General features: G+C 39.2%; 1 protein-coding gene across 2 annotated transcripts in view; it reads left to right on the top strand.

Moving 5' to 3' along the window:
- FSD2 (fibronectin type III and SPRY domain containing 2) overlaps positions 1-26,463 on the top strand; it is a 74,226-nt gene that overhangs the window by 35,963 nt on the left and 11,800 nt on the right. For both annotated transcript variants that reach the window (XM_078151110.1, XM_078151109.1), the window contains 5 exons: positions 997-1,152; positions 7,316-7,450; positions 17,703-17,856; positions 19,998-20,131; positions 25,676-25,808. In XM_078151110.1, the coding sequence (XP_078007236.1) occupies positions 997-1,152; positions 7,316-7,450; positions 17,703-17,856; positions 19,998-20,131; positions 25,676-25,808 (712 nt within the window). The remainder of the gene's footprint in view (positions 1-996; positions 1,153-7,315; positions 7,451-17,702; positions 17,857-19,997; positions 20,132-25,675; positions 25,809-26,463) is intronic.

Raw genomic sequence — 26,463 nt, 5'->3', positions numbered from 1 at the left:
CAGCTGACAATGGAGCAACAAAGAATATAGGAACCTAACAGGAAGTAAAGCGACACAAAGGTTGGACTGAAATGAATAGACTCGTGTAAGGCTGCATAAAGCAAATAGTCAAAACTTCTTGGCTGTAGCTGTATCCATTACACAGTGCCTTCAGGTAGAGAAGTAGAGGTGGCAAGGGTGTGGTATAGGGCAGGAGGAGAGCAGCTGCATGGGCAGCAGAGCCAGAACAACTTCTGTCTAGCTATTGCCACTACTTTAGGCATTAACCTTGAGATATATCTTGTAGCATCAGGGACTTCTCTGATGCTGGTGATCTGATTTCCAATTTTCCCCACATTCTTTAAGAATTTATTAGAGATTAATCATGATGTTTGTTTCCACAGCTGATTCACATGCATAAACTTATTTTTTAAAGAATCTAGTACCTAGGAAGGCATCAATTAGTCTATCTATAGTCAGAGGAAAGGAATGTGGTTGGAGGGACTCATTTGAGTTGCTTAGGTTGCTAGGGAAGTTGACCACTGAATGAGAAAGTGGCTATCCCTCAAGTTAACTGTGGGGGCTATAGCACCTCTTATCTCTTTATGGGAAGAAGACAGAACTCTCTCATGGAAACTATTTTATCTGTGTATTCATTGGTGATAAGGTTTTGGGGACTGATTCATGCCACCTAAACTCACAAGAGACTGATTGGCAATGGGAGATATACCAAGTAAGATAAGAAGGGTTGGAGGTATTGCACATGGAGTCCTGAAAAAAGGAGAGTTGGAGAATAAGAATTTGTTCATTTTTCTCCAGGACTGTTCAGGGAAGAAGATGCTCTAATTCTGGATGATTGCTTTTGATTATTTAGAAAGAAATAAAAATAGATGGAGAAAGGTCATTATGGGTTGGACTAGAAGATGCTGAGATTCTGTGAATTCATCAGGTAAGCATAGCTTGCAATAAACCTTTCTTTGTCTCTAGCTTATTTTTTTCTTCCTTCACTATATATAGCTCCTTGTGCTCCAGTGATCAATACACAAACACCTAACTCAGCTACTGGGACGTCAGTCAAGGTGTGCTGGAGTCTATTCTCTGATGACACTGTAGAAAGCTACCAGCTGTCTTATAAACCTGTCAGTGATGGTGCACAAAGTGAGGAACAAAAAGGTATGGTTTCACAAGCAACATTTTTATAGAGTAGACTATACACTATGTTCAGAGTTATATTTACCAAGATAAGTCTGATGATCGTGCATAGGGTGGATTGAAGGGTATGGGATTGGGGTGGATGAAATGGTATAGGTCCTACCTACATGACTTCTGAGATCTGTGATCCTAAGAGATATCAGTTAGGAAAGTCTGCCCCCAAATTTGCTAGTGTTCTTTCTCTTGAAATAAGTGCTACTGCACTTATAATCAGAAAGACTTGAATTTTAATCCTGCCACAGACTCTTACTAACAGTGTCACCCTGAGCAAGTCACTTAACTTCTGTCTGCCTCAGTTCCCTCATCTACCAAATGGGGATAATAATAGTAGAGCAACAAATTATGAGTTGTTGTGAGGATCAAATGTAAAGCATGAAAGCACCATATAAATGCCAGTTATTATTATTATTATTATTATTATTATCTGGGAATTACCCTATTCTCAAAGGCTAGAAAAGCAATTTGGCATTGTTTAGAATAGGAAGTAAGCCCCCCTGCTCCGCCCCCAAGAAGTCATTCAAACTTTATAAACTAATTTTTCAAAGGGAAGTAATTCTACCTCTACTTTCTTTCAGCTGCTGATGTCCCAGTAAGGAGAGGGGGAAGGGGTAGGCCTAAGCTATAAAGAAACAAAATGTCACAGGTCAAAATACTGAATTTTAAATTAATATTATTGTTGTTTAGTTGTTTTCAGTTATTTCTGACTCTTCATGACTTCATTTGGAGTTTTCTTGGCAGAGGTACTGGAATGGTTTGCTATTTCCTTCTCCTTCTCATTTTACAGATGAGGAAACTGAGGCAAACAGGGTTAAGTGACTTATCCAGGGTCACACAGCTAGTAAGTTTGTCTGAGGCTGGATTTGAACTCATGTTTTCCTGATTCCAATATAAACAGTTTTCTTTTCTTTGTAATCCTATATATTTTATACATTTAAAAACATTATTTTGAGAAGGGATCCATGGTTTTGCCAGACTGCCAAAAGGATATATGACACTAAAATAAGTTAAGAATCCCTGCTCTTGAGGATACAAATGAAGATAAGCTATTTTCCCTACCCTTGGGGAATGTAGAGTTTAGTTGAAAAAATAAGGTATAAATACATGAAAAATTAAATAACCATGATTTAAATGCCAATGTCATAAGGCCATCCATGATTAATTGCTAAATTAGTCATACAGTTAGCAAGTGCAAAAGATAGAGAAATGATGTCAGCTGTAGTAGTCCAGTGCCTTTTTATATTCCTATTTTGAATTCTAATTTGTAAATATGTATTCAACATAAAAATTATGTCCAAATGCAACCCCCCAACTCAAAATATAATTGGAAAGAACGTATTTAATTTCCCCATGTAATGAGGTTACTGACACAGGCTGCTCTGAACACAGGCTTCAGAAGAGCAGACAAAAGCCATTGGCTAAGAAATGTTACTACTCTTTCTATGGCTTTGGAATTGCCATAGGGACAGCTTCCTATTTAACTTTATTCTTGCTAACTAGGTGATAAGCTCAGTTGTTGTTCTCAGCTGTTGAAGGAGGGAAAAAGGGAAGAGTTATTAACCCCCCTAAATTTTAGCGCCCTGGAACAAAGCCACTATCACCTGCTCTAGTTAGATTTCTGCATTAGTTAGGCACTTCTAGAAATACAGCACTTTTACTAGCCACAACCTGAGCATGCAGTTCTAATATCTTTTGAAAAAGGGCTCCCTCAAAATATAAAATGCCTGATGGTCTTAGCTGAGGAGAATTAACAAAGTGGGGGGAAAAAAAACCTTTTTCCTGAGTTTAGTTTATATAGATATAGTATATATAGATATAGAACTGGAAGGGACCTTAGACATTATCTAGTATAACCCTTTAATTTTTGTAACTGGAGAAACTGAGGCCTAGAGGGGTTAAAGGACTTGCCCAGGGTTACACAGGGAGCAGCCACCGAGCCGAGTTCTCCTCCCACTGCACTAATCTGCTGCCCCAGATAGAGATCTGAAACATGACAGGTGTCTTTTAAAAATGGAATTTCATTTAAAAATGAATGTGGTACCCGGGACACTGGTGCTGATTGCTGCGATTGGAGAATTAAGAAGGAAGAGAAGAAAAGATCTAGGAATGTTTGCTACCATTTGTGCCAGATTACCACAAGGCAGTTGTGATTATTCCTTTCCTTAAATGAGTCAGATTAACTTGGTTTGAATCTGACTGGATTATGACGTTGAAGTGCTCTGTACACTCAGCCCTCGGAGTGTGCTCCTGAGGATTGTCTTCTCACAGCTTTAAAAATTAGAGGGCACGTTGGTTCCAACGACACATAGCTTTTCACAAACTTAGTTGCCTGAGGTAGAAATAGCACAAGGGGCACAGGGGTTTACTCCATGAGGTCAGAAAAGTGAAATTCGAGTACAAAAATATCACCAAATGCTAACTGAATTAATAAATAATTAGAAAATAGCAGATATGTGTCTTGGAGTCTTGGGGAAGAAAGGGAAGGGAATGTCAAAGGAGGAAGGGACTGACTCATTTGGATAGACTGTAAACTCTTTGAGGTCAGGCATGGTTTGGTTTTTATCATTTTATCCTAAGTACCTAGTACTGTACCTAGAGGATCAAAGGAGATGATAGATGTACTGCAAACCTTAAAGAGATGTACAAATGCTTGCTACTGTTATTACACAGTAGATGCTAAAATCAATACGTGTTGATTTTGATTGATGGAAAGGTTTGGAGGCTTAGCCTGGACATTGGAAACCTACCAGGTCTTGGGAAAACTCTAGTGTTGATGAGACATTTGTGCTGGTGCCCTCAAGGGCATTCTAGATCTTGTCTTGTGCATTGGAGGAGGGACTGTTTGAAAGGAGACAGACTAAGACCCAGCACTTTTGACTCATTTCTCAATGTAAATCACTGATAACAGGACTATTCTTGTTTTTATTGGGGAAAGCATATTAGAATATTGGATCACTGGGTACCTGCAATAGGGAAAATGGTAGGCTTGAGTTATTGAAGACCAGGGTAAATGATTGATATCAGATTCTTTCCTAATATATTTGCCGCTGACTCTCAGAGTGGTAGAATATTAGAACCAGAAGAGAACTTAGCCCAATCATCTAATTTTACAGAAGAGGAAATGGAGAGTCAGAGAGGGAAGTAAGTACCTTACTAATGTCACACAGTCACAAAACTATAACTTAAGTCTCCTGGACTCCTGGTGCAGTGCTCTTTTCATTAAATTAGGCTAATTTTGATGGAGATTTTGAAGGTAGATTGAAGTAAGGGATCATAGGAAGATGGAAAATGAATGAAGTCTCAAAAAACAGAAGCTGAGATACTAAACACAAAGTTAGACTTCACAGTTGCGTAAGGGTCAATCTTATGTATTGACAAACAGATAAAAGCTGTATCTAGCCATGGCAGGCAGTGTGGAGTTACAGAAGGCCTGCCCAGACCAGGTAAAACTAAGGTTTATTCTGTAAAATTGAGATTATACACATAGTGTTAGACCATTACTCTTGCAATGGCTACACTCTCCTCCCTTTCCTATCTTGTACCAATGGTGAACCAACTCTTTACGATCATCCACCCTGGATTCCTTTGCCCCTTTGTCCTATTGCCAAACATGACTTACCAAGCCCCAGTGGAATTACTACTACTTTCTATCCCCTTCACTCCTATTCAGATACTCCTGGAGCTGGAGGAATTCATGAAACTGTGCTGAGTAGTCCCACTACAAATTTGTCTCATCTCACCTGTGTTCTCACTATAGCAAGAAAAATGTTCTCTTCTTTCCTGATGGATTTACTATCCCTTTCTCTACAGTGTCTGTTCCAGACCTTCTCATCTTTTCTCAGGTTTCCCATTGTACCTACCCCCCACCCTCTAAGCCAGGGACCTTCGCCAAAAAATTGAGATCATTTGCCTTGGGGACCCTCTTCTTCCTCCTTCCTCATCTCAAATAACTTGGACATTTTTTTCTACTATCTCTTCCTTTATTCTAATTTGAGATAAAAAAAAAGTAATCCTCTTTGTCAAGGCAAAACCCTCTACATGTGCCTTTAATCCTATATCCTCCTGGCTTCTCCAGCAAATACTCCCAATAATATCCCCACTTTCTCAATTTACATTGCTCTTTGTGTACTGGCTTCTTCTCTGATGCCTGTACTTGATGCAAACATGCCCATATTTCCTCTATCTCTAAAAGGGGGGGGGGAAGCTATACTTGATCTGACTTTTTCTACTACTTGTAATCCTATTTCTTGCTTCCTTCCCATGGTTAAATTCCTTAAGACGGTGCCTTTACTTCCTTTCTTCTTCCTGTCTTCTAAAGCCTATGCATTCTGACATCTGACCTCATTATTCAACTGAAATGCACTCAGTCCTGATCCTGCTTGACCTCTCTGCAACGTTTTACACCGTTGATAACCTCCTGCATCGCCTCTCTTCTCCAGGTTTTTGAGACACTGCTCTTTCCTGGTTCTCCTCCCATCTGACTGATTCTTCTGTCTTCTTTACTGGTTCTTCCATGTCAATACCCTATAACCACGTGGTCCCCCTGTGTACAGTTTCATGAATTCCTCCAGCTCTAGGAGTATCTAAATAGGATTGAAGGGGGTAGAAAGTAGTAGTAATTCTGCTGGGCTTGGCTAGTCATGATTGGCAATAGGACAAAGAGGCAAAGGAATCCAGAGTGAAGATCGTAAAGAGTTAGTTCACCAATGGTACAAGATAGGAAAGGGAGGAGAGTGTAGCCATTGCAAGAGTAATGGTCTAACACTATGTGTATAATCTCAATTTTACAGAATAAACCTTAGTTTTACCTGGTCTGGGCAGGCCTTCTGTAACTCCACACTGCCTGCCATGGCTAGATACAGCTTTTATCTGTTTGTCAATACATAAGATTGACCCTTACACAACTGTGAAGTCTAACTTTGTGTTTCGTATCTCAGCTTCTGTGTTTTGAGACCATTCATTTTCCATCTTCCTAGCTCCCTTACTTCAATCCTACCTTTAAAATCTCCATCAAAATTAGCCTAAGGGTATCAAATTAATGCTTATTGACATAGTACCCTGCCTCACAGGGTTGTTCTGGGCCTCCAGTGAGAGAATGTATGTACATCACTTTGCAGACTTGAAAGTGCTTTATCACTATATAAATGTCAGATATCATCATCATCATCATCATCATCATCATCATCATCATCATCATTACTATTAATTTGGGGAAAAAACCTCAACACTCTTCCTGATTTTGACCAGGAAAAATCCTCTGGTCTCATGTCTCCTTACATTTTGTATTTCATTATTTGTATATGTTATATCTTTCCAGAAATATGCAAGCACTGTGAGGGCAGGGTTTCTTTCTTTCTTCCTTTCTTCCTTTCTCTCCCTCCCTTCCTTCTTTCCTTCCTTTCACTCTCTCTCCCTTCCTTCTTTCCTTTCTTTCTCTCTCTCCCTTCCTTCCTTCCTCTCTTTCTTTCTTTCTCCCTTCCTGCTTTCTTTCTTGCTTGCTTTCTTTCTTTTCCTTTCTTTCCTTCTTTCTTTCTTTCTTTCTTTTCCTTTCTTTCTTTCTTTCTTTCTTTCTTTCTTTCTTTCTTTCTTTCTTTCTTTCTTTCTTTCTTTCTTTCTTTCTTTCTTTCTTTCTTTCTTTCTTTCTTTCTTTCTTCTTTCTTCCCTTCTTCCTTTCTTCCTTTCTCTCTCTCCCTTCCTTCTTTCCTTCCTTTCTCTCTCTCCCTTCCCTCTTTCCTTTCTTTCTCTCTCTCCCTTCCTTCCTCTTTCTTTCTCCCTTCCTGCTTTCTCTCTCTCTCTCTCTCTCTCTCTCTCTCTCTCTCTCTTCTCTCTCTCTCTCTCTCTCTCTTTCTTTCTCTTCCTTCCTTCCTTTTTTTGGGGGGGTCTTTATATCCCTTACACTAAGACAGTGCCTTGCACTTTGTAGGTGCAAGTAAAGGTTTGCTGAATTGAATTGAATTATAAAACATCTTTGTTCTGAGAAGATTCCTTCCTCAAAGGATGGCTGTGCTTTAAGGAGCTGCAGGGAGGGCTGTTTGCAGGATTTAAAGCAATGAAAAAATTCATGGACATTCTGCTCATTTCCATGTTTTATAAAAGAGCTAAGGTCATGTTTCTTTTTTCATTTCAGAGTTTTCAGTGAATGTCAAAGAATCACATTACTCTGTGACCAACCTTATGCCTAATACCCAATATGAATTTTGGGTCACAGCTTCGAATAGCACTGGCATCAGCCCACCAAGTGAGCGAGCAGTGTACGTGACAGGTAATGTGTTCCACCGATGTCTGGAGAGCCAGGCCTCAGTACATTTATTCAGAGAGACACAGATCTTGGCCAATGCAGTTTTATGTGCCATTCAGATGGATGGATTGTGTTTTTGAGATGAATACTGGCATTTTCCTTTTGGACTTACCAGGTGTAGTTACTATTATGATTGCCATGCTAAGAAATAATTTTTTTTTAAAAATGAAGGCAGGACACAGTAGTGTGTTTGGAGGGTGGGGATGGGGGTGAGGGAATGGCAGTGTAGAGATGTGTGCTATACATTGGTCTCTAAACAGCAAGAATCTTAGAGTGGTTTGAAAATGAAAGAAAAATCAGGAATGAGAATGGGACAATCTCAGAGTGTAAGAATAGGTTCATATAGCAGTAAAGAGGAGTGGGGATGGGATGGGAAAGGGCCTGCTGTGCCCAGAGGGTCTCACTTTTCCTAGTGTATGAAACCCTAGTCCCAGTCTCATATCTCAGTAGCTATGATATAGTAGAAGGCCTTCTCATTCATGTCTAAATTGGATTCTGGCCTTTAGTGTGTTCATGTTGGATTAGAATTATAGATTTAGAAACAGAAGAAAGCTAAGGGTCATTGAATTTAAACCCTTCATTGTACAGATGAGGAAAGTGACCTGCCCAAAGAAGTGACCTGCCCAAAGTGACCCAGGTAATAAGGGGCAGAGCCAGGAGTTTGCATCCAGGTCCTGTGATTCCAAACCATTGCTCTTTTTATAGTATCACTCTGCCTTCTATGTAAAAAGAGAGATTCAATAACTCACTTCTCAATCTAACAGTCATTTATTAAGTACCTACTTTGCTCCAGGCAATCAATCAACAAGGCTTTATTAAGAACCTACTACTGCTAGGCACTGGGGATGGGACTACAAAGAACAAAAAAAACACGTCCCTACATGAAATAGTTCCAGTCTTAATGGAACTTACAGTCTTTTTTTGGTGTGGAAACAAGACATGCAAAATACAGAATATTCATTTCCCTCCTGGAGGTCACTAGCAACTGGGGTGATCTGGATGGTAGCACTTGAGGGAATTGGACTAGAAAGTCTCTGAGGTCCCTTCCAGCATGGAGGTTCTGTTCTAGGTCCCTTCCTTCCTCTTCCTTGCAATGTTTACTTCATGAGGTTGTTGTAGGAATGGCTTCAGAGATTCTGTGCCTCATAGCCCTTTAAAGCATATTAGATAAACCAGGAGGTCATTGCTCTTGTCAGCATTATTCCATGCCTCTCCAGGGCACATATTCTCAGGAGAAACCCCACCAGACAACCTATGTTCTCTTGTTTTCATTTGTTGGCTCTGAATTGAATTATGCCACTGAAGTCCGGAGCATGAGGTAATTGCCACCAACACAAGATGTCACCATGAGCCACGTAGGCGTGCTTCATAACATTATGAGGCAGCAAGTCAATAACGCAATTATTCTTTTATACTTTAACAACATGATTTCCCCCATTCAGAACAAATACAGGGGATTCTTAAAGTTTTTAAAAAATTTTTTAAAATTTTATTAATTCATTTTGCTGTATCAACAATCACTTCCATATGCTTTTGAGTTGAAAATTTATTTCCCCCTTCCTCCCTCCAACCCTCCCCAAGATGGCACACAATCTGATATAGGCTTTACATTTACATTCCTATTAAACATATTTTCACATTAGTGAAGTTGTAAGTAAAAATTCAAACCAATAGGAGGAACCATCAGAAAGATGAAACAAAACTCAACAGAAGGTAAAAATAAGTGATAGTGATTCGACTTCCATAGTTCTTTCTTTGGATGTGGACAGCATTTTCCATCCTGAGGCCTCTGGAGATGTCTTAGATCCTTGTAATGCTGAGAAGGGTTCAGTTTAACAATATTAGTCATTGCATAACGTGGCTGTTATTGTGTACAAAGTCCTCTTGGTTCTGCTCACTTCACTCAGCATCAGACCATATAAGTCTTTCCAGGTTTTTCTGAAGTCAGCTTGTTCATTATTTCTTATAGCACAATAGTATTCCATTACATTCATATACCACAACTTGCTCAGCCATTCCCCAATTGATGGGCATCCTCTCAATTTCCAATTCTTTGCCACCACAAAAAGAGCTGCTATGAATATTTTTGTACATGTGGGTCCTTTTCCCATTTGTTTGATCTCTTTGGGATATAGCCCTAGAAGTGCTATTGCTGGATCAAAGGGTATGCACATTTTTGTAGCCCTTTGGGCATAGTTCCAAATTGTTCTCCAAAATGGTTGGATCATTTCACAACTCCACCAACAATGTATTAGTGTTCCAATTTTCCCACATCTTCTCCAACATTTATCATTTTCCTGTTTTGTCATGTTGGCCAATCTGATAGGTGTGATGTGGTACCTCAGAGTTGTTTTGATTTGCATTTCTCTAATCAATAACGATTTAGAGCATTTTTTCATATGACTATAGATGGCTTTAATTTCTTCATCTGAGAACTGTCTGTTCATATCCTTTGACCATTTATCAATTGGGGAATGGCTTGTGTTCTTATAAATTTGTCTTAATTCTCTTTATATTTTAGAAATGAGGCCTTTATCAGAGAGACTGGTTGTAAAAATTCTTTCCCAATTTTCTACCTTCCTTCTAATCTTAGTTGCATTGGCTTTGTTTGTGCAAAAACTTTTCAATTTAATGTAATCAAAATTATCCATTTTGCTTTTCATAATGTTCTCTATCTCCTGTTTGGTCATGAATTCTTCTGTTCTCCATAGATCTGATAGGTAAACTATTCCTTGTTCTCCCAGTTTACTTATGGTATCAGCCTTTATATCTAAGTCATGAACCCATTTTGACTTTATTTTGGTATATGGTGTGAGATTTGGGTCTATGCCTAGTTTCTGCCATACTCTTTTCCAGTTTTCCCAGCATTTTTTTTCAAAGAGTGGGTTTTATCCAGAAGCTGGGGTCTTTGGGTTTATCAAATAATAGATTACTATAGTCATTGACTACTGTGTCTTGCATATTTAACCTATTCCACTGATCCACCTCCCTATTTCTTAGCCAGTACCAAGCAGTTTTGATGATTGCTGCTTTATAATACAATTTAAGATCTGGAATTGCTAGGCCACCTTCCCCTGCATTCTTTTCATTATTCCTTTGATATTCTGGACCTTTTGTTTTTCCAAATGAATCTTGTTATTATTTTTCTAACTCTATAAAATAATTTTTGGTAGTTTGATTGGTATGGCACTGAATAAGTAAATTAGCTTAGGTAGGATTGTCATTTTTATTATATTAGCTCGGCCTACCCATGAGCAACTGATGTTTTTCCAATTATTTATTTGGATTTATTTTATTTGTGTGAAAAGTGTTTTGTAATTGTGTTCATAGAGTTCCTGGGTTTGTTTCAGATAGACTCCTAAATATTTTATAATGTCTACAGTAAGTTTAAATGGGATTTCTCTTTCTATCTCTTGCTGTTGGGCTTGTTGGTAATATATAGAAATGCTGATGATTTATGTGGGTTTATCTTATAGCCTGCAACTTTGCTAAAGTTGTTTATTATTTCAAGTAGTTTTTTACTTGATTCTCTAGGATTCTCTAAGTATATCATCATGTCATCTGCAAAGAGTGATAGCTTTGTTTCTTCTTTGCCTATTCCAATGCCTTCAATTTCTTTTTCTTCTCTTATTGCTAAAGCTAACATTTCCAGTACAATATTGAATAACCGTGGTGATAATGGACATCGTTGTTTCACTGCCGATCTTACTGGAAATGCTTCTAGCCTGTCCCTGTTACATATAATGCTTGCTGAAGGTTTTAGATAGATGCTATTTATTATTTTTAGGAAGACTCTATTTATACCTAGGATTCTTAAAGTCTTAAGGCAATTTTAAAGTTATTAAAACTTAGGGCTTTGGGAACACCCTGCATACACTTTGATTACAAGACTATGGTGCCAAGGCTGATATTTTTTTTTTTTGATGAGGCATTTGGGGTTAAGTAACTTGCCCAGAGTCACAGAGCTAGTGAGTGTTATGTGTCTAAAGCTGGATTTGAACTCAGGTCCTCTTGACTCCAGGGCTAGTGTTCTATCCACTGCGCCACCTAGCTGCCCCTCAAGGCACATCTTTTGCTTCCCCATAGTTCAATTCAGACTAGGGGACCCGTTAAGACTCCTGGGTTCTAATGTCACTTCTGCCAATAACTAATTGTGTAATCTTGGGTAAGTCAAAGAACACTGAATTTGGAGTGAGAGGACCTGATTTTGAATCCCAGTGCTACCCCTTGCCACCTCTGTGACCTTGGGCAATTCACTTGACCTCTCTAGGCTTTATTATCCTCATCTGTAAAATGGTAGTTGACTAGATGACCTCAAAGGGCTCCTCTAAATTTATGATCCTATGACCTCACCTTTTGGGGATTCAGTTTCTCTATCTATAAAATGAGGAGGTTGAACTAGATGGTCTCCAAGGTTGCCTTCCATCATCTCCTCTTCTCCCCTCTCCACAGAAGACATTACTTCATATTCTGCTGAGAGAATAGGGGCCAGACATCATAACCTCCCCCTTTAACCTGGTTTTATACTTCAGACCCACTCAGGACTATGTCCACTCCCCCCTCCTATGCTCCAGCCTCAGAGGAATTGCTAATCTTTCTTGGTAATATCAACTGATGTACTTGTGCCCTTGATCCTGTTCCTTCCTCCTCCACAAGCTTATCCCTTCCATCATCTCTTACCATGTCTAACCATCTTTATCCACTGGCTCCCTCCCTACTCTCTCCATTCAACCAGATCTCTCCCATCCTTCAAAACCTCACTTTGATCCTGCCATTCTTTTAAACTATTGTCCTTATGTGTCTCCTCCCTTTCAGAGCCTTATTGCTAAAAATAAGTCATTTAATCTGGTGCCTCACTTCTTAACGCCTTGCATTCTACTACTTTCTAACTCCACTACGGCTCTCATCAAGGATACCAATAATCTCTTATTTGTGAAGAAATGGCTTTTTCTCAGTCTTCATCTTGCAATCAGTCAATATCTTAAGTGCTTCCTATGTTCCAGGCACTATGCTGGGCACTGGAGATAGAAATACAAAGTGAGACAGTTGACCTTCTTATCCTCCCTTGCACCATTTGATCCTGGATTTCCAAGATATTGTTCTTTCCTGGTCCTCCTCCTACCTGTCTGACAGATTCTTCTCATTCTTCTTGGTGGACCATCATCTGTGTCCAACTTCTTGTACGTGTCTGTATTCTAGGCATTATCCAGAATCCGCTTCTCTTCCTCTGATGCCACCTCTTTGATGCTCTTATCAGCTTCCATGAATTCAATGATCATTTCTATGAAGATGACTCCCCAATCTACATGTTAAGCGTTCATGTCTTTCCTGACCTCAGAACTTACATCACCAGCTGCCTAAGAGACACTGACACATGTATATCCCATAGGCATCTGAAACTTGGCATGTCCAAAAAAGAACTTATTATCTTTCCCCCTCAAATGACACTTTCCTCTAACTTCCCAATTTCTCCTGAGGGTACTAGCATAATTACAGTCATTAAAGTTTGCAACCTTAAAGACATATTTGAGTCTTCACACTTTCACTCCATTCTGCTCCTTCTCCCCCAACCCCATCCAATTATAGCTGCCAGGTCTTATGGCTCCTGGGGCAGCTAGGTGGTGCAGTGGCTACTCATCTTCCTGAGTTCAAATCTGGCCTCCAATACTTACTAGCTGTGCGACTCTGGGCAAATCACTTCACCCTATTTGCCTCAGTTTCCTTATCTGTAAAATGAACTAGAGAAGGAAATGGAAGCATCTTTGTCAAGAAAACCCCAAATGAGGTCACAAAGAGTAGGACACAACTGAAATGAGTGAAAACAGCAACAACATGGCTCCTACCTCCTCATTATCTCTTGAATTCATTCCCTTTTCTCCACTGCAGACACCAGCCTCGTTCAGGCCTTTATTACTTCTTTTTTTTTAAATATAATTTTATTTAATTTTAGTTTTCAACATTTACTTCCATAAGATTTTGAGTTCCAAATTTGTACCCCATCTTGCCCCACTCCCCGCCCCAAGATGTCATGCATTTTGAATACCCCTTCCTCTAGTCTGCCCTCTCTTCTATCTCTCCCCCCCTTCTCTTATTCCCTTCCCCTTCTGTTTTCCTGTAGGGCAGCATAGATTTCTGTACCCCATTCCTGTATTTCTTATTTCCCAGTTGCATGTGAAAACATTTTATTTTAAACATGTGTTTTTAAAACTTTGGGTTACAAATTTTTTCCCTTCCTCCCTCCCCATCCACCCGCATTGAAAAGGCAAGCAACTCAATATAGGTTATACATGTGCAGTTATGCAAAACACTTCTGTAGTAGACATGTGAAAAATTAACCTTAATTTCCCTTAATCCTATCCTGCCCCCCCATTTATTCTATTCTTTCTTTTGACCCTGTCTCTCCTTAGAAGTATTTGCTTCTGATTACCCCCTTGCCCAATCTGCCCTCCTCTCTATCATCCCCCTACTCTCTTGTCCCCTTCTCCCCCATTTTCCTGTAAGGTAAGACAGATGTCCATACCCAATTGAGTGTGTATGTTTTCCCTCCTTAACCAAATCCTATGAGAATAAGATTCACTCATTCCCTCTCACCTTCCCCTGTTTCCCCTCATAAGAGCCTTTTCTTTTCTTTTTTTTGTGAGATAATTTACCCATTCTACCTCTCCTTTCTTCTTCTCCTAGTATAATCCTCTTTCATCCCTTAATTTTATTCTCCAGATATGACCCCTTCATCTTCAACTCACCCTGTGCCCTCTGTCTGTCTGTCTGTCTATCTATCTATCTATCTATCTACATACATATAATTTTTCCCCTCCAACTACCCTAATACTGACAAAGGTCTCATGAGTTATAAATATCATCTTTCCTTGCAGGAATGTTAACAGTTCACCCTTAATAACTCTCTTATGATTTCTCTTTCCTGTTTACCTCTTCATGTTCCACTTGAGTCTTGTATTTGAAAGTCATATTTTCTATTCAGCTCTGGTCTTTTCATCAAGAATGCATCAAAGTCCTCTATTTCACTGAATGACCATTTTTTCCCCTGAAGGATTATACTCAGTTTTGCTGGGTAGGTGATTCTTGGTTGTAATCCTATCTGTTTTGGCTTCTAGAATATTACATTCCATGCCCGGCAGTCCTTTAATGTAGAAGCTGCTAAATCTTGTATTATCCTGATTGTGTTTCCACAGCGCTTGAACTGTTTCCTTCTGGCAGCTTGTAATATTTTCTCCTTGACCTGGGAACTCTGGAATTTGGCTATAATTTGGGGATCTCTTTCAGGAGGAGATCTGTGGATTCTTTCAATTTCCATTTTGCCCTCTGGTTCTACTATATCAGGGCAGTTTTCCTTGATAATTTCTTGAAAGATGATGTCTAGGCTCTATTTTTGATCATGGCTTTCAGATAGTCCAATAATTTTTAAATTCTCTCTCCTGGATCTATTTTCCAGGTCAGTTGTTTTTCCAATGAGATATTTCACATTTTTCTAATTTTTCATTCTTTTGGATTTGTTCTACTGTTTGATTTCTCATAAAGTCACTATCTTCCAATTGCTCTATTCTAATTTTTAAGGAAGTATTTTCTTCAGTAATCTTTTGGACTTCCTTTTCCATTTGGCCATTTTTCTTTTTAGGGCATTTTCTCCTCATTGGCTTTTTGGACCTCTTTTGCCATTTGGGTTAGGCTATTTTTTAAGGTGTTATTTTCTTCAGTATTTTTTTGGGTCTCCTTTAGCAAGCTGTTGACTTGTTTTTCATGATTTTCTTGCATCACTCTCATTTCTCTTCCCAGTTTTTCCTCTACTTCTCTTACTTGCTTCTCAAAATCCCTTTTGCACTCTTCCAAGGCCTGGGACTGATTCATATTTTTCTTGGAGGCTTTGGATGTAGGAGCTTTGACTTTGTTGTCTTCTTCTGGTTGTATATTTTGATCTTCATTTTCACCAAAGTAAGATTCTATGGTCTGACTTTTTTTGTGCTGCTTGCTCATGATCCCAGCCAATTACTTGATTTTTAAACTCTTTGTTAAGGTTAAGAGTCTGCTTCCAATGTGGAGAATATACTGTCCCAAGCTTAGGGGGTTTGTACAGCTGTTTTCAGAGATACTTGTAGGGACCTGCAAATTTTCAGTTCTTCCAAAGTGGTATGATAAGGGGCGAGGTGTTTACCCCTTTGCTGGCCTGTACTCTGGTCTGTGAGGAGAATTTCCTCTCGTCAGCCACTACAAGCTCCACCATGCCAGTGCTCCTGCTTGCCCCGTGATTGCCACCCAGAACTGTGACCCATATCCAAGCATGAGCAAAGCAAGAGATTCCTGCCACAGCACTGGCAAAGAGATCCTTGCAATCCCCCTCTGATCAGCCACCTGATTCCCCCTCAATCTGTGGTCCAGATGCTCAGGAAGCAGCCCCCACCCCGGGGCCACGCTCGGGAAGTAAGGCTGAGACCTAGCTCCTCTCTCACTGCAGAAACAGACTTTTCCCACTGACCTTCTAAGTTGTCTTTGGCGTTCATGGATTGAGAGGTCTGGAAACTGCCACAGCTGCCTGCGATTCAGTCCTCTGAGGCTTGCTCCGGGTTTGCTACGGCCTGCATGCCCATGCTGAAGTGTGCTCCAATTAGTGCCCGGTGTGATATAACTTTCTGATCCACCATCCAGGTTGTCCTGGGCTGGAAATTTGCTTCACTCTGTCTTTTTGTGGGTTCTGCTGCTTTAGAATTTGTTTAGAGCCATTTTTTGATAGGTATTTCGAGGGGTTTGGGGGAGAGCTCAAGCCAGTCACTGCTTTCACTCTGCCATCTTGGCTCCTCCCCCTTCATTACTTCTCGTTTAGACTACTGCTATAGATTCCTAATTGATCTTCTTATGTAGTGTCTCCCCCTCTTTCGTCCATCTTCCACAAAACTGATATTCCTAAAAGTACAGGTCTGGCCAGTCATGCCCATGGTGAAGAAGGTTCAGTTGCCTGTAATATAAAATACTAGATCCTCTGTCAGTGACCTAAAAGGCTTCATAATGTTACTCTAATCTATCTCCTCAAAAAATATTTCTCCCCCTCATCCATTTATGGACTCCAGCAAAACTGACCTACTTGCTGATCCCATTATACAACATGCCTCTGTGACAGACTGTTCCCCGTACCTAGAATTCTGTCCTTCATTACCTCCATCTCTTGGAATCCCTAAGTCCATTTAGGACTCAGCTGTGGTGCCACATCTTTTTCTGATGCCCCCCAGCGCACGCGGGCGTGCACACACACACACACACACACACACACACACACACACACACAATTACTTTGTATTTATTTAATCTATATTGAATTCCAGCCCTGGCACTTGATGTCTCTTAAATAAACAAAACCAAAACAATTTGCCTGATACTCCCTCCCTTGTTTCAATATTTGTTCTTTGGTCACGGAAAGATGAGAAGCCTTCTTAGCTCCTCTCCCATCTTCTCTCTAGGAGTTTGCAGCTTAAAGTCCTACAATATTGACTCTGAAAAGCATAGGACTTAGAAGCAAGAGATCTGGGTTCAGATTATAACCCTGGTACTTACTCCTCTGTAACCATGGGCAAGCCACTTAACCTCTCTGTTCCTCAGTTTTCTCATCTATAAAAGAGAGATGATATTTGTATTACCTACATAAAGTATTTTGAGGCAAGGACACCGTAAGTTTTATGGCATACTAGTGGTATGATCTTTTTTTTTCATTAGATCATTTGACTGAAATATGGAAGGGACTCTGACCTAACAATCCCTATTGTACAGATGAGGAGACTGAAGCCTAGAGAGGGAAAGGGATTTGCCCAAAGTCACACAGTAAAGAGTGAAGTCTGACTCCAAATCTGTCACTCATTATTTGACATGGTTTCTCAAAGAATTTTCCTTGTATTCTTTTAATTGCAAAATATTTTGGGGAAAAGAGTGGGTCAGGGATGATTGCTCATGCTTATTTGTAGCTAAATATTAGATCAGAAGCAAGTGAATCATAAGATCATCAATTTAGAGATAAAACCAACCCCTTAGAGATGAAAAAAAGAGCATGGAAAAACAAAGTGTGACTTTGCTTGCCAATGTTCACACAGCTAGTTAAATGTCTGGGGTGGGATTTCTACCCTGATCATCCTGACTCCAAGTTCAATGTCGTGTCCTCTATATACCACATCGCCTCTCAAATGGTTTCCCTTCTGCTTTTTTTCCCCCTGCATCTTAGCTCCTTCACCTCCCATTATCAAAAGCAAAGAGATCCTAAGCTGTGAACATGCTGCCTTGGTGCGCTGGGAATCTGGAAACATGAATCCTGTGGACTCATACACTATTGAACTGTCTAAAGTAGACAATGAAGAACCGGGGAATGTTGTTACAGAGTGAGTCAAAACAGGTTAATGCTATAGCTCAAGAATGCTCGATAATCACTTTTCTATCATGCTCCACAGGACAATGCTCCCCAGTCACATTGCATGTCAAATACAAGTTGCCTGAAGAAAGAAAATTGGATTTTGAGACAAGCAACATCTTTAATTTGGCCTTGCTTACTTGTAGCGAAAAATGAAAGTTTAAACCCCTTCCAGGATGCAAAGATTCAGGGGAAATCAGAAAGGTCAAGGACTCAAAGGCTTTTTTCCCCATATAATCATCTTATATATAAACACACTCATCTTTTTAAAAGATTCCAATTTTCCAAATAATTTAGAATTTTACTTATTTTCATTGGAAGATGGAACAATGATATCATTGGGGAAATGTGGTGGAGGGTTAGTAATAGGGTAGATAAGAATTATGTGAAGCAAGTGGTATTTTTCTTCATCTTTGCTGTTTGTCTGTGAAGGTAGTTCAGTTGCAGGCAAAGTACAGGTATACAGGCATGTAGGCACAGATCAGAATAGACTTGGATTATCCCCATCCAAAAATTTCTACTACCCACATGACTGGTTCAAACTCTTTCTAGAATAGACCTCCATGCTGATATTTTATTTTATTCTTGCTATTTGCAGAGTATAGGATTACTTACTTAGCCCTAAAAATTCAGCTAAAATTAATTACAATAATCTTATTAAAGTAACAGGATAGAAAATAAATCTACAGTAACCATTAGAATTTACTGTAAAATTCATCAGGAGATAGAAAATATATATCCAAATTAACTATAAAATGTATAAAATATCTAGGAGCCTACCTACTAATGTACCTTCAGGTCTTGTCTGAATACAACTTCCAGATACTTTAAGTAGCGAAAAAAAAAAAAGAAGACAAATAGAAGACGTATCAGTTGTTCATAATTGGGTCATACCAACATAATAGAAAATGACAGTACTTCCTAAATTGACTGATATATTTAGTCTCATAACAATCAAACTTTCAAAGACTTATTTGTAGAACTAAACAAAATAATAACAAAATTGGGGAATCACGAAAAAAGTAAGATTGAAAGGAGTAATGAAGGAAATGAAGTAATAAAGGATGACATGAGCAGAACCAAGAGGATGTTGCACACAATAACAGCAATATTGTTCAAATAATGACTGTGAATGAATAAGTTATTCTGAGTATTTCAGAGGCTCATGATCAGATACTCAGATCAACTGAAAAAGACTTATGAAGGATGATGCTATCTCCTTCTGAAGAAAGAACTGATAAATAGAATATATATGTCAAATATATGGTGGCCTTCTCTAGTGTGGGGTGGGGAAGAAGGGAGGGAGACAGTTCAGAACTTAAAATGTAACAAAAAAAATTTAAAAAAGAGAATGGAGTCTAGCAGTACCAGATTTTAAACTCTATTACGAAACTATAATCATTGAGATTATTTGGTTGTACAAGTTTTAAAAAACAGAAAAATTGATCAATAAGTAAAATTGATTTTTTAAAAATTTGATCAAATTAGACAAACTCCAGAGTTAATTGAACAAAGAATGGACCCTGAGGAGGTCCTGGAGTGGACTCCACAGAGAACACTTGGAACTTAGTTTGGGCTTCAGGTTCCCTGAACACAGAACCAAGTCAGTGATAACAGGGGAGCATTGACCTGAGGAAGACCTGGGGCTGCATCTGTTCTTCAAAGGGTTTTCTGATCTAGAATTTCGGTCTTAGGTATGATCTAGAGGTCAAATGAGTTCCATTGGGTGAGGAAATGGCTACTCAGGTCAGTCAGCTGATAAGTGTTTATTAAGTGCTGGCTGTGTACCAAGCACTATGATAATGATAATAATAAGCTAGTATTGACATAGTGCCTTAAGATGTGCAAAGTATCGTATGTCATATATCATCTCATTTAACGACTCTGTAAGTGAGGTAGGTACTACCCACAGGTGTTATCCTCCTTTTAGAGATGAGGAGAATGAATCTCAGAGGTTAAATGACTTGCTCACAAGTCTACCATGTCTTACTGCCTGGCCATCAATAGTAGCAAACACTGTTATGTGACCAATGTTATGGGAAATGTTTATCAAGTACTTTACTACTATCACATATCATTACATTTTGTTTCATCACTTTAATTTCTTTTTAGATCTATAGTAGGGATTCCTACCTGTGAGTCTCTAATTCAGCTGCAGCCTGGAGAAAGCTACCTAGTCTATGTGAGAGCCATCAATGTGGGGGGCCCTAGTGAAAGAAGTGAGCCTGCTACTATCCGCACTACAGGTATTGTGTAAATTCACATTTTGCTCTTGGGAGTAGAGCTTTTGGATAGTATGGTTAGAAGCAAGCAGTAATGATCTGTCTATTCCTAGCATCTTTAAGAGCTGGGATGAATGGGTCTTTGATTCTGTTCTCAGTTGTCCCTCTCATTGTTTTCATCTAGTAGTGTTCTTGGACTATTCACCTATATAGTGGGTTAGTCAGAGGAGGATGGTTTCAGGAGGTTGCTCCCCTTCCCCTCCCTCTGTTGCTAACCTCGGAAGGAACACGGCATAGTAGAAAGACCTGGGAATCAGACCTAAATGCCAGTCCTGGCTGCACCACTAACTAGTGATCATAGGTGTGTATATGGGGTGTGTTAGGCATGCTCTGCCAAACCCGAATGTGCCCCTGGCTCTCCTGCCACAGTGAAGTTGTCCAGGATCTGGATCCAAAGAGGTGGGGGCAGCTTACTTGGTATCTGTGGCCCCCAGTTGCTACAACCACCATTGCCACTATTCTTGCTCCCATTCACTCCCCCTCCACTGCTTCTGTCAAGCTCTGGTTTGTGAGGAGTAAAATGCATCTAGTGATTAGGTGGCTCTGGAGCTCAGGTCAACACTCATGACAATCTTCCAGATTTTTCCATGCCGCCTCACCTGCTCTGCTGGTACTTTTTGGCAAAGCTTGATTCTTATTTCCCCAACTTCTCTGTGCCCCCAAGAAGCTTGTGCCCAGGAATCCCAACTGGGGCAGAAAACAAATTAACTAGTCCTTATTCCTGTTTTATTCCTCTGGCCACCTTGTTTTCCATGGCCTTGGGGCTCTGGTTGATATAGGAAAGAAAGGCAAAAATAAAATTTTAAACTTTAAAAGGATTCACCAGTCCTTGAGCTGTAACCCTGGCTCTTCTTAGCTAAGCAAGGAGCTGGGTCCGATTGGAAAGATGCCTTTAGAAGACAAGGCTAAAAAGGTTGTTCTAGATTTAAGAGTAAGAACAAGAGTATGATTTAAAATCGACCCTGTGAAAAGTTTATATTTTAAAAGTAAAACTTTGTGGTTAATTAAAAAAATTTTTGTTGTGTTAGTTTATTTAATTTGATGAATAAAAGTGATATGTTTTATGATGAACAGTTAGTATTCATCTTTAAAAACAAAATTCGCTAAGTGCACTCCTTAATGAAATGTGCAGAACGTGTCTATAAGTGCAAGCTAGGGCAACTTATTTTTCTAAGCCTCAGTTTTCTCATTTGTCAAAGAGGGGCTTCACTAGATGTTCCTTCCAACTCTAATATTCTATGACTTTATGATTCTGAATGTACAATTATAATTTCCATACTAAAACAGACAAATCAGTGTGATCCTCACTGTTGAGTTGTTCTTTCAGATAAATCGGATAGATTAGAGTTCCATCATGCTCTTCCTGCATTGTTCAGCTATCTGTTTAGCCCATATATAAGAAATTAAACATTCCTGTGGAACCCATCGTATTTATTTGAAGCATTTCCTAGAGGAGTGACCACTTACTTTAGCAAAGAAAACAAGCAATCTATCACAATGGCTTCTGGAGATAGGAATTAACAATTTTAGGAAGTGGACACTTGTACAACATTCATTCATTCAACAAATATTTATTGAGTAACATCATGTACGAGATCATGATAAATGCTGAAGATACAAAGGTAGATACAGCATATTCACCAGCGACACAGATTATTAGGTCAGTAAGCACACAGATGGGCTCTATATGATCTTGTGTTTATCTCCCTTTTCCCCCAGGACCTTGCACTTAATTGGCAATGTAACAAAGTTGACAGAGTGCTGTCCTTAGAGTTAAGAAATCCTGGGTTTAGATCCCACCTCTGGTACTTACTGGTTGTATATCCCCAGACAAATCATTGAATGGCTCAAAGCCTCACTTTCATTATCAGTACGATGAGGATAGTAACAGCGTTAGGTAACAACTCAAAGAGTTGTGTTGATCAAATGTATGTAAACTGTCTTGAAAACTTTAAGTTTTAAAGAAAACTTTAACTTTAGGTTAAAAAAAAACCCAATCATTTGAGTGTCTACTACGTGCAAAGCATGGTGGTGAGTGAATACATAAATATGCCTGTTGAAGGAATGAGTTATGTCAACAACAGATGCGGTATCAGCTTAAAAGGTTCAGTTTCTTAACAACAAAAAATTACCGGCAATAAAAAGCCAAGAAAAAATAGAAAGTTTCCTGGAAGTACATTTACTACTGACCAGAGCTGTCCAAAAATAACATGTGAAAAACTGTTTCTGATTTTATCTGCATAACATCCCTATAAAGTAGTTAAGGAAAAGCTGTTATCCTTATTCTGCATTTGAGAAAATGAATGCCAAGGAGGCGAAATTGTATCTCACATTGTGACAAGTCAAGAAGGGAGTGGAGGGTTGGGTATGTCTCCACTCCAGACCTGCATCCCAATTGAGATATTGTAGCATATGAAACATTAAAAAATTATATTAAGTCATGAGCCAAGAGCCAACCAAAAAACCAAACCAAACCAAACCAAAGCTCTGGATTAAAAGTTTTCTGGACAAGACCAGAGAGAATGGAGGATCGTGGATTTGGAGCTGGAAAGGGAGTCAACCACAGCCCTCATTTAACAGATAAAGACAGAGGTTCAAAGAGAGTGAGCGACTTGCCCAAAGTCACCTGGGTTGTAAGTAGGAGGGCCAGATGCCCTGGCTCAAATCTTGCCTCTTTTCACCACATCAAAGAGCAAATGATCCAACCTCTCTGGTTTTTCATTCAGAAGACTTGGCTTCTGTGGGCAAATGGTGGAACTTCTTTTTGACCTGGTTCTTTTATCTGCGTAGTGGAGATTAATAATACTTGTACTTCTGACCTCAAAGAGTTGCTGTGAGAATCATATAAGATAATGGATGTGGAAGTGGCTTGAAAGGATTGTGTGATGCAGAGGAAATATACACAATGACTACAATGGGTAAATGAAGATAATACAAAAAGACAACAGAATTTTAGTCAAGTATGGTGGTCAATGATGTTTCCTGGTAATTAAAATATACTCCCTTCCTTTTCATTAAGAAATGGCCAACTAGGAATGGAAAGTTACATGAGCTGACAATTGCAATCACTGTAAACTTGGATGGTTTTGCTTAGCTGTTTCTTTTTTTTAAGTGCAGGTCTTACATCAGGCTTGTTTATTGAGAAATGACGGTAGGTCCAAATAAAAATGTCAATAAAAAGAAAACATTAAATATTATAAATTTTCATATATCTGTTCCCATATCAGAGCTAGAGATTCTTAGTTTTTATTGTTTATGCAGAGGAGGGAAAAATCAATCATGAATCATAAACAAGTAAAAAGTAATTTGATTAAAGATGATTTTTTGAGAGGGAAATATAGAATGTTCAACTCGTTTGTTTTCAAAATTAGGAACAAAGATCATAAAATTGTATTCAATGAATATAATGAAAATACTTCAGTTCTGTATTATGTCCAGTTGAGGGAGAGAGGCAGAGAAGTTTAGAGAAGGGGAGGGAGTTAAGGGAGAAGAAGGAAAAGGAAGAGACAGAAGGGAAAATGAAACAGAGATGGAAGGTGGAGAGAGAAAGAGAAACATGAGAGAATAACAAAGATTGGAGAAAGAAACATGGGCACAGAAATGAAAAAGAAAGAGGAGAGACAGAATGGGAGAAGAACCATGGAGGGGAGTAATGGAGACAGATTCAGAGAGAATGAAATAGATTCAGTAGTTCTGAGATGAGGATGTAAGTCATATTAGGGTTTTTATCACCCCCCCATGGTTCACTTGGACTGTGAATATCAGATTATGTTTTTGCTTAAACTGCTTCCCCCCAAGTATAGATGAACTTTTCAGGAGTCAGTTCCTAACCACACCTATTTACTGATTCTTTGCTCTTTTAATTAGTCCTTAGTCAAAAGAGACTGGCCATGGAATTATAATTCCTTCTTGTTGTAGCTCTGGGTTGCTAGAGCAATGTGTGTGTGTGTGTGTGTGTGTGTGTGTGTGTGTGTGTGTGTGTGTGTGTGTGTGTGTGTGTGCATACATACATATATATAGTGTATATACATATAATGTGTATATATAACATCTTAAATATACACGTATAGATACATATACATATTATATATATCTACATTCTACATATCCTATACACACACACACACACACACACACACATATATATATACTGTCTAAGCAGATTCAATCTAGAGCAAAGTATCCTACATATATATATATATATACACACACACATACAGCCTATGTTCACATATATATATATATATATATATATATATATATATCTCCATCCTAGATCTAGGTGGGGAACCTGAATAGATAAAGGGCTGCACTTGAGGACCTAGAAGGCCACATGAGGCCTCGAGGCTGCAGGTTCCCCACCCTTGTGACCCTAGACCCCTGTATATATTCTGTTCACACATATATAGGATACTCTGCTCCAGAATGAATCTGATGAGACAGCTGTCATCTTCCTTCCCATATTCTCTTCTTGAGACCTTAGCCATTATTTATCTATCCTGCTCTCAAGTTTTAGAAGGTAGGCTTTGGAGATGGGCTCCCTGTACCTTCTGCTGTCACCTCTCCTCACCCTCTCCTATAAAACAATCCATTACTATCTGTACCTTTTACATCTGACTGCTTTACACTTTTCTAAGTGTTAAATGAAACAGACTTTTCTATTATGCAAGTCATTTCAACATGTATTTATTGGGCACCTGCTTTGTCCGGGGATGTGCAGGATGAGACAGAGTCTGCTGCTTTTACAGATGGAGCTCTAGAAGGGGAGATAAGAAATGTACACAAATGGGATGTGATGAGTGAAAAGAACAATGAGTTTGGTTCCAATTCCAGCACTGTCACTTATTCTCTTTGTGACTTAGGACAAGTCACTTGCCCTCTGGGCTTCATCTGTCAAAAAAAAAAATGGAGTCTGCCCAGATGGCCTCTAAGGTCCCTTCCAGCTCTTGCTAAAGTTGTTCAAGTGGACAAAGCTCTGGACTAGAAGTTAGGAGGCCTGGGTTCTACCCATGATTCTGCCACTAATTTGATGTGCAACTTGAAACAAGTCACTTGATTATGCTGCACTTCAATACCCTTATCTGTAAAATGGAATCTGGCAGTTGTAGAGGGAAGAGTGGATTGAACATTCTCCAAGGTCTCTTCCAGTGCTGACATTTTATGAGTTTGTGATTCCAGACTCATTATAGTGAATATATAATTAAATTTAGAATCTCTCAGGGCTGCCTGTGAATAAACATGCAATACATGACGATAGCTGTTCTGGATATGGAGTCAGAGGATGGGGGGGTTGAATCTCAGCTCATCTATTTTCTTTCTGTGTGACACTGGACAAGTGGCTTTTTCTCTCTAGGCCTTAGCTTCATCACCTGTGAAACGAAAGGATTGAGTTACGTGACCTTCTCTGGACCCTTCCACCTCTAAATGTTTGATTCTTGGACTTTGCATCAATGATATGCTCCGTTGGCCACAATTCACATACATGCCATGTGTTCTTCTCTTTCTTAGGTACCTACTTCCACCTTAATAAGGATACTAGCCATCCTTTGCTGTCCATTTCAGAAGATGGGTTTACAATTGTGCGTGGTAAAGGAGAAAGCTCAACAAGGGAGCCCTGTGATAGTGACATCAGGTTTACTAGGTACTTAATCTGTAGTAATCTCACATTTTCACAGGGAAGCGTCATGGAGCAGAGAGAATGTTGGTCTAGAATGGAATCAGGAAGGACTTGTGTGTTTAAATCTCAGCTCTAGGCTGGAACCTGAGCCAATATCTTTACTTTTCCTGGTCTTCAGTTTTCCTATCTGTAAAATGAGCATCCCTACCTCACAGGGTTCATAAGGGGAAGGTGCTTTGCAAATCTTGAAACGCTATAGACATATAAGCTATTACAAGATAAGACTTGCCAGGCTTATTCCACTTATCTTATTCCACTGTGTCTCTCTTCCAGATCTTAAGTCAACAGTTTCCCCATAAACAATAAAAATAACATTAAATTGCTTAATTCCTGAGCCATTCTTAGGGAACATAAAGTCCTGAAATGTTATCCCAATGGGTAACATCCTACACTGGGATAGCATTAATTGTGAAGAGTGGAGATGAAATCTGCCTCTGGAATTTCCACCCATTCATTACTCCTAATTGTACCCTCTGGGGTCAAGGAGAATAAATGTAATCCCTCTTCTAAACTTTCAGTGATTAAGCTTGGTGCTGAAGAAGATATATGAGAAGGTCCTTCCTCATTTTCCTTTAGGAACATTCAGTTTTGATTGTTTTGCGGTGGTAAAACATTCCAT

This window comes from Phascolarctos cinereus, unplaced genomic scaffold, assembly GCF_003287225.1.
Source record: "Phascolarctos cinereus isolate Bilbo 61053 unplaced genomic scaffold, phaCin_HiC Scaffold_3;HRSCAF=262, whole genome shotgun sequence".
NCBI lineage: Eukaryota > Metazoa > Chordata > Mammalia > Diprotodontia > Phascolarctidae > Phascolarctos > Phascolarctos cinereus.
This window is presented reverse-complemented; position numbering and strand designations above follow the sequence as displayed.